A 13,345-nucleotide genomic window follows, 5' to 3' on the forward strand; every position below is an offset into this window, starting at 1 on the left:
CTCAGGTGGAGATCATGTTAGTCAGCTGTGGCCTGAGGAAACTGAGGAAACACGCAACACTGGAGCTCTTTATCCGGAGAGTGAGGCGGCGAAACAATGAAGCCTCACACCTTTATAACACCTTTTTAACACAATCCCTGCACTGTAATCCCTGCACTGTTAGAAGCTCTCAGCATACTCAGGACTTCAGTAGATGTATAGAACATTACTGAAGATGAGGGTCTAGTTCTGAGCTGCTTACTATTTTATTAAAAATCTCATTACATCTTTTTTTTCATTCATTTTAAAATGTATAGTTGTGCCTCTAGTATGAATGAATATCATCTAAGCTGATTTTTGTGAAAAATATGCTCCGGTGATCCGTTACAACACTGCTTTAGTCCAGTGGAGGAGACGTGAAAATTCATACATGCAAACATATCGTCTCTGATTGGCTAACAGCAGTGAGACACCAGCGAGACGGACAACTGTTAGGAATTTTTTAAAATAAAGACATTTTTTACACTAATAACAGTCTTTGCAATATCATATGTTACTTTAAACATGTGTAATAATGCCCTGCTAAGTTTACCTCAGTTCAGCCACTGACTTAGTCTTAGAGTCTCTGTAAAACGCCAAATCCACCGGAGATCCTATTTAAACCTATAGTCGTAGCAAGCTTTTTTACTTTCATGCAAAGTATTTAAAAACTGGCACTGAATTTCAATACCCAGCCCTACTTCTAAAAACAAAACTCCTCCCTGGAGCAAATGCATCATATTAATAACCTGTTTTTTGAGTGTCTTGCTTTTGCCATAACTTGGTCCATATTTGGCCATTTTTGGAGGCTTCTCATTCTCATTGTATAGCCATAGGCATAGTTTCTACTGTGGACGTGCTAAAGATCAAATTTGGGTCGGAATCGTCTTCTCTTTTGGTTGGTGTAGGTGTAGAATCTTCATATTAATCACCTGTGTTTTAAGTGTCTTGCTTCTGCCATATTTTGGTCAATATTTGGCCATTTTTGGTGGATTCTCATTCTCATCGTGTAGCCGTAGGCATAGCTTCAACTCGGGATGAGCTAAAGATTAAATTTGGGCAAGAATCATCTTCTCGTTTGATTGGCGTAGGTGTAGAATCTTCACTGGACATGGAGTCCCCAAATCCACCCCTATGTTCTTTTTAATAATATACTGTAAATGTCATTCTGAGGCAGTTCAGTAGGTTGGGTACTTTTGAGAGGAATTGCAAGAAAAGGAAAATTCTTGGAGCAAGAACTGTGAAAACTGAACAGATCGACTCTGACAAGGTTCAAAAACTGGACATCTATCAACGTCAGAAAAGTTGTAAAATTCTTCATGTGTTTGAAGGGGGAAAATAAGAAGCGTGTTTCGGGCTGAGTTAAGGGTAAATGCATTCAATATGGATGCAGTGGGCATCAGAAAAAAGCACTCCAGGCCTTTCCTTTCCTTTTCTACATGAAGTAGAGAGTGGTGGATGACTCAAGTGGAAATTGTAGGTCAGCATCCTTCTTTTATACGCTCGTCCATTCAGACCAGTCAGACTCCCTTTTTCTCTCTCGCTGTGGCTTGTTTTAACTGGAGCTTTTACTGAAGCGGCTCAGCAAGTCTTCCTTTTGTTGTTTTGTTGTTGTTTTTGTTTTATTCTTTTTTTATCAGTTTTGTTTCTGTCTATTATCCTCAGGGGAAATAGCCAGAATTGAAACTTGTTAAAAAGTGAAGCTTCAAGGCTTTAATTTAAAAGAAATCAAGTTTTTTTTTTTTTTTCAGACAGCGATGAAATGAATGTGACGTATTTCATTGTAGTTCCAGTTCCAGCTCTTTGTAAAAAGCTCTGCTTACAGAAACACAACTGCAGGACACGGTTCTGTTTGATTTTAAGGCGTTTGAGGAAAATTTGGTCTCAGAAGTTTCCGATATTTACTAGAAGCCCACTTATTTGTAATCTGTTGGGTTAAATTAAACTCAATGAACCCTCCAGCTGGTGGCAGAGCTCCAAGACCAAACATCCGGACAACCTCCTCAAACATACGAGGACCGGTTACAAACAGTCCTGCTGGCGAAAACTTCTAGATTTCTGGGTCATCTGTCCCCCATCACCTCCTTCTTTACCCCTTCCAGGCCTCTTCCTCTTTCGCCCTGTCTATTTCCTGGAGACTTATACACACACACACACACACAGGCTCTCACGGATGATGTAGTGTGTAGTCGGGTTGAGGTGGAGGGCTAGGTCAGTCAGGCTGGAAATGAATGTGATCCTATGGGATAAGTCATGGAAAATACCCCTCTAATGGTGAAAACAACTGCGAGCAAGATGGGCTTACAGGCAATGAAGATCCTGCATCTGTGAGCCCAGCTATAACGGCCTGTCCTGCAGAGATCATTGCTTTAGATGTGCGGTTTAATGACCTTTAGCAAGAAAAGCAATGTATTTCAGCAATGCAAAGGTAAATGTGTTTCATTAGCTGATGTGCACAAACTTAGCATGCACTTAATGCACTTAAAACGACTTGTAGCTTATCTTTGTGTTAAATAATCAATCGGAAATCGCCATTTGTGGGTATATTTTTTATACGACCCGGGTTAGGGTCAGGTCGTTATAGGCAATGACATTAAAAATGAAATAAAACAGGATCATTTTATTGTCCAAAATAAGAGAATATGGCTTTATGGGTGAGCCTAGGCCCAAAAACAACAAATAAAACCAATTAACAAACAAACTGCTCATTAAACCTGAAAATAAAGAAACACTATATAGAAAACTACCCTATTTCCCTGCCACCAAAACAGGAGAAAAGGCAGTAAAACAAAATGGCACTTACCCACTGCTTTACCCAAGATAAATCAAGATTAAAAACTATATCAGAAGGTTAGAAAACATACAGAAACAAAATGAAGGTGCTGGATTGGTCTGAGCAGGATGTTGTTCCAGGTCAGAAAAGGGGAGGAGCCCTGCAAGTCTTAATTTCCTGTTACGGCCTGACCATAGACTGGGTCATAAATTTCCTAAATTAGCTTGTTTGTGCTTGGACCCCAGGAATTGGCACTTGCGCCTAAAGTTTTATACAATTTTAGCTCAATTTTGTGATTTGTAATGAATTAAATTGTGTTCACAATGTTCACAACACAAACCCATTGTTCTCCAGTTAAAAGAAGAAGAAAAAACAAGAGAGAACAAGTAGAATACAGAAAAGGAGATGCAAAAAGATTGAAAGACAAATGTAAGAGCTTCTCTAGTGAACCCTGGGAGATTGGATTTCACACAGTTTGACCTTTATTATGCTGTAATTCGCTGCCCCTGCCTTTGATAGTAAAACACCCACAGTTCAGCATACAGAATGATATTACATAACAGCATCCAGACGTGCAGAGCTTTAATCAGAGGACACTGTGAAGAACTTAGAAGAAGGAAGATTTAATAAGATTTAACTGCTATATATTAATAACATATTTGTTTCACCTCAAGGTGAGCGGGTTCGAATAAGATCTCAGTTTATTATACTTGGACGTTCTGAAGTTCTGACACAAATAATAAGAAAGGAAATAGAAAGAAGACCCGGCGGCAGTTAAACACAACAGAAAGAATTCCCACTAATTTTCCCACAAGCAGTGCACAGAAATATGTTAACAGTGCCATAAGAGCCCCCCCCTTACCTCACTCTTCCCTCGCATCAAAGCTGGTGCAAGTCCATGGGAACAGTAAATAAAATCCATGCATAAATGCCTCCACTGCCCTCGGGCCTCCAGACGTGCTGAGATGTGCTTCCACGAGGGATCGGTTCTCCCTTTCGCTGTGCCAGAGATAAAAGTGTGGAATTTGCACTTATCTGGAAACAAACTGCCGTAGCGTGGAGATCTCGCTGGCACACATGCCTCCTAACAGGGGTCAGGGATTTGCCTCTCTTTAGAGAGCTTTAAGTAGATCTGAGTGCGTCTCGAGACCGAGGAACTTGTTTATGTGTCTTGGTCGGGCTCCAGGAATTGTTACGGCTCTTTAGCTGTTTATTTTATATAAGACAGAAAGACATTCCACCCGTCCCTGCTGCAGGAATAGGCCTTTCATCCTTTGTGGCTGAGCTGGAACACTGTTTTGTATATTGTGCATGACCACGTCGTCTGCCCTGGAAAAAGAAAAGTCCGCCGCTTCAGTCCAGGCATACGTTTCAACATATGTCTCTCTTCTGCGGCTCTAATTTGTTCTGCTTTTGTGAGTACACATCTGGGGGCTGTTACGAGGCAGTTTGCCAGAGATAATAACAGAGGGGTCAGTGCATAAGTTATAAGTTGAAATGTGATGATCTCTGTGAAAAAGAGGTCAGATTGTATGAATTTGAATGAAAGTTATGGGATCTGCTTTATTGTACCTTTCTATCTTTACGGTGTTGTATCTTTAAGTGTGGCTTGATCCCAGATGTTCACAGAGTCTTTCCAGAGATCTATGTTATATTTTATTTTCCCGTCATGACTTTTTTTTAGTTTAGATTGTGTAATAAAAGATACTCTGAACTGAAACTACTTGCATCACATCATCCTTTCTCTCTCTGTCTTTGACAGGTTTCCGCAAGATCAGTCTGGATGACCTGCGCAAGGCGTACATCGTTAAGGATGTTCAGCAGTACATCCTCCACAGGCTGGACCAGGAGGAGGCGCTACGGCAGCACCTCACCAAGGAGACGGCGGAAATGCTCAACCAGCTTCATATCAAGAGCAGCGGCTGCTTCTTGTACCTGGAGCGCGTCCTCGACGGCGTGGTGGAGAATTTCATCATGCTCCGCGAGATCCGCGACATCCCGGGAACGCTGAACGGACTCTACCTGTGGCTCTGCCAAAGACTTTTTGTCAGGAAGCAATTTGCCAAAGTGCAGCCCATACTGAACGTAATTCTGGCTGCTTGCAGGCCTCTGACCGTGAAGGAGCTGTACCACGCTGTGTGGACTAAAAACATGACCCTGACCATGGAGGAGTTCCAGAAAAAGATGGACATTCTCACAAAATTGCTTGTGGATGGACTCGGAGGCACTAAGATCCTCTTTCACTACAGCTTCGCCGAGTGGCTTCTGGACGTCAAGCACTGCACTCAGAAATACCTGTGCAACGCTGCCGAGGGTCACCGCATGATGGCCATGAGCTACACCTGCAGAGCCAAGCAGCTGAAACCTCTGGAGGTGCAGGAGTTTGCTGTTCACCTCATCAACTCCAACCTCCAGATTGAACCCTTTAACCTGGCCCTGTGGATGGTATGGAACGGCACGCCTGCGAAAGATTCGCTTTCTACATCCATCCCCAAAGAGCAGGAGGTGTTGCAGCTGCTGGTCAAAGCTGGAGCCCACATCAACAATGAGGATGACCACGCTTCGTGCATCGTGCAGCAGGCACTGGAACGTGAGGACTCCATTCGGACCCTGCTTGACAATGGAGCCTCGGTCAACCAAAGTGATTCCAGTGGACGGACCCTGCTGGGTAACGCTGCATACAGTGGCAACCTAGATGTGGTGAATCTGCTCATTTCGAGGGGTGCCAACATGGAGCTACAGGATAACCACGGACAGACACCCCTCACTCTTGCTGCCAGGCAAGGTCACACCAAAGTTGTCAACTGCCTGATTGGTTGCGATTCCAATATTAACCACACGGATCACGACGGATGGACTGCCTTACGGTCTGCTGCCTGGGGTGGTCACTCTGAGGTGGTCTCTGCACTCCTCTATGCAGGTGCCAAGGTTGACTGTGCAGATGCAGACAGCAGAACTGCGCTCAGGGCTGCCGCATGGGGAGGTCATGAGGATATTGTCCTCAATCTCCTCCAGCATGGCGCAGAGGTCAACAAGGCTGACAATGAAGGAAGGACTGCACTCATCGCTGCAGCGTATATGGGGCACAGAGAGATCGTTGAGCACCTGCTGGACCACGGCGCTGAGGTAAACCACGAGGACGTCGATGGACGGACAGCACTTTCCGTCGCAGCTCTTTGTGTGCCAGCTAGTAAAGGTCACGCTTCAGTGGTCAGCCTCCTTATTGATCGCGGAGCAGAAGTGGACCACTGCGATAAAGACTGCATGACCCCTCTTCTGGTCGCTGCCTACGAAGGTCACGTGGATGTAGTAGACTTGCTTCTAGAAGGGGGAGCAGATGTTGACCACACTGACAACAATGGAAGAACTCCCCTTCTTGCGGCCGCATCGATGGGACACGCTTCTGTGGTCAACACGCTGCTGTTCTGGGGTGCCGCCGTAGACAGCATTGATAGCGAAGGAAGGACAGTGCTTAGCATTGCATCTGCTCAAGGGAATGTGGAAGTGGTCCGAACTCTGCTGGACAGAGGTCTGGACGAGAACCACAGAGACGACGCAGGCTGGACACCCTTGCACATGGCAGCGTTTGAGGGACATAGACAAGTGTGTGATGCCCTGCTTGAACAAGGTGCACGATGCTCAGAGGTGGACAATGATGGACGAATACCCTTGATTCTGGCAGCTCAGGAGGGACATTATGACTGCGTACACATCCTCCTTGAGAATAAGTCCTGCATCGATCAGAGAGGGTATGATGGGAGGAACTCTCTTAGGGTGGCGGCTCTGGAGGGACACAGGGATATTGTTGAACTTTTGCTGAGCCACGGAGCCGACATAGACTATAATGATGCAGATGGCCGCCCAACATTATACATACTGGCTCTTGAGAATCAGCTCGCCATGGCAGAGTACTTCTTGGAGAATGGTGCAAACGTGGAGACGAGTGATACAGAGGGAAGAACAGCGCTCCACGTATCGTGCTGGCAAGGCCATGTGGAAATGGTGAGGTTGCTGATCAGCTACCATGCGGATGTAAACTCTTGCGATAATGAAAAACGATCTGCACTTCAGTCTGCTGCATGGCAAGGGCACTCGAAAGTCGTCCAGTTTTTGATCGACAGCGGCACTCACGTCGACCACACGTGCAATCAAGGTGCAACCGCACTTGGCATTGCTGCTCAGGAGGGGCACATCGATGTAGTCCGGATACTGCTGGAACACGGTGCAGATCCAAACCACGCAGACCAGTTTGGCCGCACAGCAATGAGAGTCGCTGCAAAAGGAGGACACTCGGGTATCATCAAACTGTTGGAGAAATATGGTGCCTCGAGTCTCAACGGCTGCAATCCCTCACCGATACACACCATGGAACAGAAAACTCCACTGGCAGTCACAGGAAAGATGCAGTCGCTCACTATCAAATCCAGCAGTTCTGGGAGCACAGGAGCTGGAGACATCCAGTCAGGAGGTCGGGGATTATCAAACGGACCTATTCACGCTTTCAGTTCCCCTTCTGAGTCCCCAGATTCTACTGTGGACAGACAGAAATCCTCCCTTTCCAACAACTCCCTCAAAAGCTCAAAGAACTCTTCTCTAAGAACCACTTCGTCCACCTCGACGGCCCAGACAGTACCCATAGACAGTTTCCACGGGCTCAGCTTCACCGAGCAGATCCAGCAGCACTCGCTGCCTCGCAGTCGCAGCAGGCAGTCTATAGTATCCCCTTCTTCAACCACCAAGTCTATTGGCCCACAGCCTGGATCTCCAACCGGTGACTTCGACTGGAGTCAGGTGAAGCCAGGACTGAAGTCCTCAAAAGGGGGAAAGAGTGGAAATGGCACGAACAACTGCTCAAAAAAGGAAGGGTCTGGAGACAAGAAGAAATCGAAGAACAGCAGCATCGCCCTTCCGCAGGGTCAGGTCCTGGAATACGAGATGACTCAGTTTGATAAGCGTATCACTTTCAACAAGCCAGTGTCCAACATCTCTGTGAAGGACCCTCACTGTAAAATCGTGGTGGGTGGTCCGAACCCTCTGGATCATCCGTCCGTGCAATCGCAGGAGCCGTACTACATCCAGCAGCTGAGCTCCAGCGCTGAGAAGAAGCGGAACGGGATCATGACCAACCCCAACTACCACCTGCAGGGAAATCAAGTCTTTCTAGGGAGGGTCTCGGTCCCCAGGACTGTGCACAACAGGGGACATCAGGAAGTTCTCGACAACTACCCGATAGGGGAGACGGAATTAAGCCTTAAACAAGCTCTGAAGCTGCAGATTGAAGGATCGGACCCCGGGTTTAACTACAAGAAAGAGACGCCGCTATAACTGGTAAGTGGCTGATTAAGAGCCATCAATTTTATTTACGATTACTTACACAAGGGATTATTCTGTGGCTGCATGTAGATTTGTTACCGCTGTCCGCTCTGCCATCGGGACTACAGTGCAACTTTGATATATGTGTAGTAATCTTCGTAAAGCTGTAATTTTCCTCTTTAGGTTTGGTACCATGACATCACCTGGCTGTCAGCCACAGTAAACGTTATGTTTAGAGGCTATCTGTTCTTTCCTGTCAGAATGTTGTAATGTACTGCCGTAGTCAATTACAATTATGCTGTCGCTACTGTGGCCATAATAGAGTTATTTGTGCAGTTTTTTGTGAAGATTTGCATGTGCCAGGAAAGCATTTTCCAACCCAAACCTGACCCAAGGCATGTTATTGGTGTTTCAGGCATCTTGAACCGAAGCCATCGTCCTGACGTTACGGAGAACGTGCCAAAGCAACTCTATTCATCCGCAGAAAGAGATCTGGGGTCGCATGTATGACGTTGCTCAGAGCAATAGTGCTTGATCTAGGATCAGGTTTGAAGTATTCTGTTTCCCACCACGGTTCAGTGTAAGGTAAATTCAGTTACGCCTCCAGAGAGGGACTGATTGTAGACCGGCACGCACATTCTGGACATTATCCACACATACATACATACATACATACATACATACATACGCTCCCAGACGTCATCACCCGCCGCTGCTGTGGAACGCCGCAGAGAAAAGCAGAAACCAACGAGGGAGGACTGAATCTGATCCCCCGAGGGAAGAATGTTGATTGCAGCAGAACTGAGGCTATTAAGGCTAAATATAATGAACTGAATTTCTATGTGCCTACCGATGTTACAGCCTACTCGTACTATTCATGCATCATTTTAATTTAATGTATTGATATTTAATATGCAGTGTATGCACTTTTTATTTGAAATGAGAAAGAAATCCAAATCACTTATGTTCACTTTTCTTTCATTTATCTTGATTTCTGGTGCTTGTTCTGTTTTTATTTTTTTCTTTGTTTGTATTTCGTTTTTTAATCAAAGTACTTTAAAGTTTGTAAGTGTTTATGTCTGTTTCACAGTCTATGTTTTACGTCATTTTTACGTCATTTTTTTCTGCCTGTATAAAAAGTGCAACAGAAGCACAGCAGCGTTCCCACCCCGTGTGTCGTCCTCTGGAACACCTCCAAAAAATCCTAAATCCAACCCGTCTCTCTCCTGAGTCTCGTTCAGAATAGTAGTTCAAAATCCTGAATTAAACAGCATCATATTAAATATAGCAGCCGCAGATTATTCAGATTACTCAGATTCAGTGTAATCAACCATATTTATTTTGAAAAGGAAAAAACAAATTTCAGTTATGATACGTATGTAAGTGTGTATATATATATATATATATATATATATATATATATATATATAAATAATGGTTGCTATCATACAACAATCTTGTATTTCCAAATAAATATATATTAGTAATAACATTCAGTGGAAGTCAATCTATGTAAATAGATTTGATCATTTTAAGTCATTTTAGAGCATTTTATTGGTCTAGTTATCATTAAATTCTTTTTTTTTTTTTTTGCATGACAGTCATTTTGACTGCAAAAATCTTAATTTTTGTCGTTTTTGACTTTTTGTCATACTTTAAATCTGGGAGATGTTCTTTAACTAATATCAGAATTTCATGATCAGTGGACCAATAGAAATGTTCCAAAATGGCTCTGAATAAAATCTGATTACATTGACTTCCATTTAAAATTAATTAATTTTTTCTGTAAAGTTGCTATTTTCGAAATACAAGTTATTGACTGAAAGTGACGATTTTCTATATATGTATATGTATATATATTAAAGTTATGTTTTGCTATATCATGGTGCTGTGTGCAGCTTTGGCCTGCAGTTTTAATTCTGTTTCACCTTTATTGCCTACAGCGTTGTATGACAGTCTTACTTACGTTAAAATACTTACGTTAAATTCATACTGTGTGTATTGTAGTATTATTATTATTGGTGCCCTGAGGGCGGGGCTTACCTGACCCCACCTCACTTTTTTATTTAGTCCCTGTGGGACCCTTTCATTTGTTGTAAAGCCATTTATATTTTCGTGTTGAGTTTTTTGTTTGTTTGTTTGTTTTTTGCAGACGTATTTAAACATCAGGAGGTTTATATTGTAAAGGAAGATGGTGCTAAATGCAAAATTAACGTTTATATTGAGTTAAAGTGCATTTCTAAATAACTCTGACTCAGACTGGCGTCGACTGTGGGTCAGTTTCTCAGGATACGTATTAAATGTAATCTTAACTGGATTAAATTCACAGTGGGAATTATAATCCCCGTCTCAGTTTGAGATGAAGCTTAATCTGTGCTGAGAACCCGAACCCTGTGCATCAGTGTAGTGTAGGATTACAGATCAGCAATACAAAACAATAAATATATAAATAAATAAATAAAGTGATATTCCTCATTATGAGACTGCTATAACAATATTACTAAGTAAGTAAAAAAAAATAAGCAATTTAAGTTCATAAGAAAATCCCTAAATCATAAAACATCTCTAATGGTTTAATGACTTTCTAATATTCTCGCAATATTCCCATAGCAGTCTCTTAATGAGAAATATTATATACAACTCTGTAAAACAATAAGAGAGCACTTAAAAATTACAAGTTTCTCTGATTTTACCAAATTGAAAACCTCTGGAATATAATCAAGAGGAAGATGGATGATCACAAACCATCAAACCACCAAACTGAACTGCTTGAATTTTTACACCAGGAGTAAAGCAGCATAAAGTTATCCAAAAGCAGTGTGTAAGACTGGTGGAGGAGAACATGATGCCAAGATGCATGAAATTAAAACTGTGATTAAAAACCAACCAGGGTTATTCCACCAAATATTGATTATTTCTGAACTCTTAAAACTTTATGAATATGAAGTTTTGAACTTGTTTTCTTTGCATTATTTGAGAATATTTTTATTTGTAATTTGGGAGAAATGTTGTCTGTAGTTTATAGAATAAAACAACAATGTTCATTTTACTCAAACATAAACCTATAAATAGTAAAATCAGAGAAACTGATTCAGAAACTGAAGAAGTGCTCTCTTCATTTTTTTCAGAGCTGTAATAATAATAAGTGTTTATGTCCACGTCTGAGACACGTCCCCCTGTTACAGTGTCCTGTTCTGTAGTGGAGCAGAGCGAGGGATGGATGGAGGGGTGGATGGAGGGGTGGAGGAGGGGTTGTAGACATCTGTTCCCGATGAGTCGAGTGTGTTTAGCGATCCATCCTCCAAACTGCTGGCAGTGAAAAGACGAGGAGAAGAAAGGATGGGCCTCACAAAGAGAGAAACACACACAGCTTACAGAGAGAAAAGAGAGAGAGAGAAAAGAAGGAGAGAGAGAGAGAGGATGAATGAGGGACAGTATTCGGAAAAGTCAAGCCATCTGTTCACCTGTTACGTTTCTTTTTGTTTTGTTTTTTTTGGTTGCCACTCTGCATGTCTGTCTGTCCGTCTGTCTGTCTGTCCGTCTGTCTGTCTGTCTGTCTGTCTGTCTGTCTGTCTGTCTGTCTGTCTGTCGTACCTACGCCTTGGGATTGATGGAGAGAAGTTTGCGAGAGGTTTGATTGTAAATAGCTTACCCTGTACATTTAAACCTCACATTTTTACACTTTTATGTTTCTGTTTTCTTGTTTTTCTTGTATGATATTAAAGCAGTTTTTCTTTTCATTTGTTTTCTGACGTATATTAAAGTGCTTAATAAACATATTTGCTTTACTGCAGAAATAAATCCTCTTTCTTTGTGATTCATTACATTTTTACTGAATCGGTGTCCTCGTGAGTCGGCCTGTACAGTAATGATTCAGTGGCTGCTGTGAACGATTCAGAATCTATTAGAAATGATTCTGTATCTACTGGAAGGTTTCAGTACCTATAAATATTTTTTTGGTTAATGCTTTGAAATGATTCAGATTCTGCTGTAATTAATCAGTAATGAATAAACTTGATTAGGTCATAAATATAAGCTATTTCATATTCTGTGTTAGGATTCAGTATGTATTATAAAAGATTCATTGTTTCTATAAATGATTCAGTACTGCTACAAACTGATTAAGTATGTATATGCTGTACATAATTCAGTATCTGATTTAAATGATTCAGTATCTGATTTAAATGATTCAGTAACTATAAACAATTATTTTGAAGTATTACAAGTGATTCAGTCAGAAATTATTCAATATTTAATAGAAATGATTCAGTATCTTCTATAAACGATTCAGAAATTGTAAGCAATTATTTTGGTCTATTACAAGAGATTTAGTCAGAAATGATTCAATATTTACTATGAATGATTCAGTAACTGTAAACAATTATTTTGAACTATTTCAAGTAATTCAGTCAGACATTATCCAGGATCTACAATAAATGATTAAATGATTCTACTATAAATAGTTCTGTAACTTCTATAAGCCATTAAAGAACTGATTCAAATGATTCAGTAACCACTAAAATTGATTCAATAACTGCTATGAATTATTCAGTATTGACAATAAATGATTCAGTATTAATCTTAAATGATTTTATCTGCTATAAATAGTGGTGTAACTATTTTAAACAATCCAATAACATCTTTAAATGATTCAATAGCCTATAGATGATTTGGTAACTGCTATAAATTGTTCAGTATCTACAATAAATGATTCACTATCAACTTTTAATTATTTTATCTACTATCAATAGCTGTGTAACTATTATAAACAATCCAATAACATCTTTAAATGGTTCAATAGCCTATAAATGGTTTGAAAACTGCTATAAATGATTCAGTGACTGTCAGATGATTCAGTATGACTATTAATGATTCAGTATCTACTGTAGATGATTCAGTAAAGCTGTAAAGGATTCAGTAAGTGTTATAAATGATTTAATAGCTGGTGTTTGAGTGTAATGTAAGGATGGGATCCAGTACAGAAGATGAAGATGTATCCAGTATGAGTTGGTGGGAAGAGCTGCAGTGTTTGGTTTAGAGAGGTGAGCACTGGGTCGGCCTGTTAGGACAAAGAAAAAATGCAGCCACAGAGAACTGTACAGATACACACTCGATAAAACCTGTGTGTGTGTGTGTGTGTGTGTGTGTGTGTGTGTGTGTGTGTGTGTGTGTGTGTGTGTGTGTGTGTGTGTGTGCAAGAGATAAAGAAACAGGAGACATAAATGCTGCCTCAAAAGATAA

The 13,345-nt window shown here is 41.5% G+C and overlaps 2 protein-coding genes across 2 annotated transcripts in view; one reads left to right on the forward strand and one right to left on the reverse strand.

The window, feature by feature from the left end:
• ankrd50 (ankyrin repeat domain 50) overlaps positions 1 to 11,905 on the forward strand; it is a 47,198-nt gene extending 35,293 nt beyond the window's left edge. Inside the window, exons 4-5 of the mRNA XM_007260309.4 lie at positions 4,554 to 8,119; positions 8,520 to 11,905. Of these exons, the coding sequence (XP_007260371.3) occupies positions 4,554 to 8,116 (3,563 nt within the window). The 3' untranslated portion in view covers positions 8,117 to 8,119; positions 8,520 to 11,905. The remainder of the gene's footprint in view (positions 1 to 4,553; positions 8,120 to 8,519) is intronic.
• ube2ka (ubiquitin-conjugating enzyme E2Ka (UBC1 homolog, yeast)) overlaps positions 11,032 to 13,345 on the reverse strand; it is a 315,406-nt gene continuing 313,092 nt past the window's right edge. The window contains exon 8 of the transcript XR_007427162.1: positions 11,032 to 11,166. The gene's annotated coding sequence lies outside the window, so the exon portion shown is untranslated. The remainder of the gene's footprint in view (positions 11,167 to 13,345) is intronic.

The sequence above is a fragment of the Astyanax mexicanus genome, chromosome 19 (genome assembly GCF_023375975.1).
Source record: "Astyanax mexicanus isolate ESR-SI-001 chromosome 19, AstMex3_surface, whole genome shotgun sequence".
NCBI classification, from domain to species: Eukaryota; Metazoa; Chordata; class Actinopteri; order Characiformes; family Acestrorhamphidae; genus Astyanax; species Astyanax mexicanus.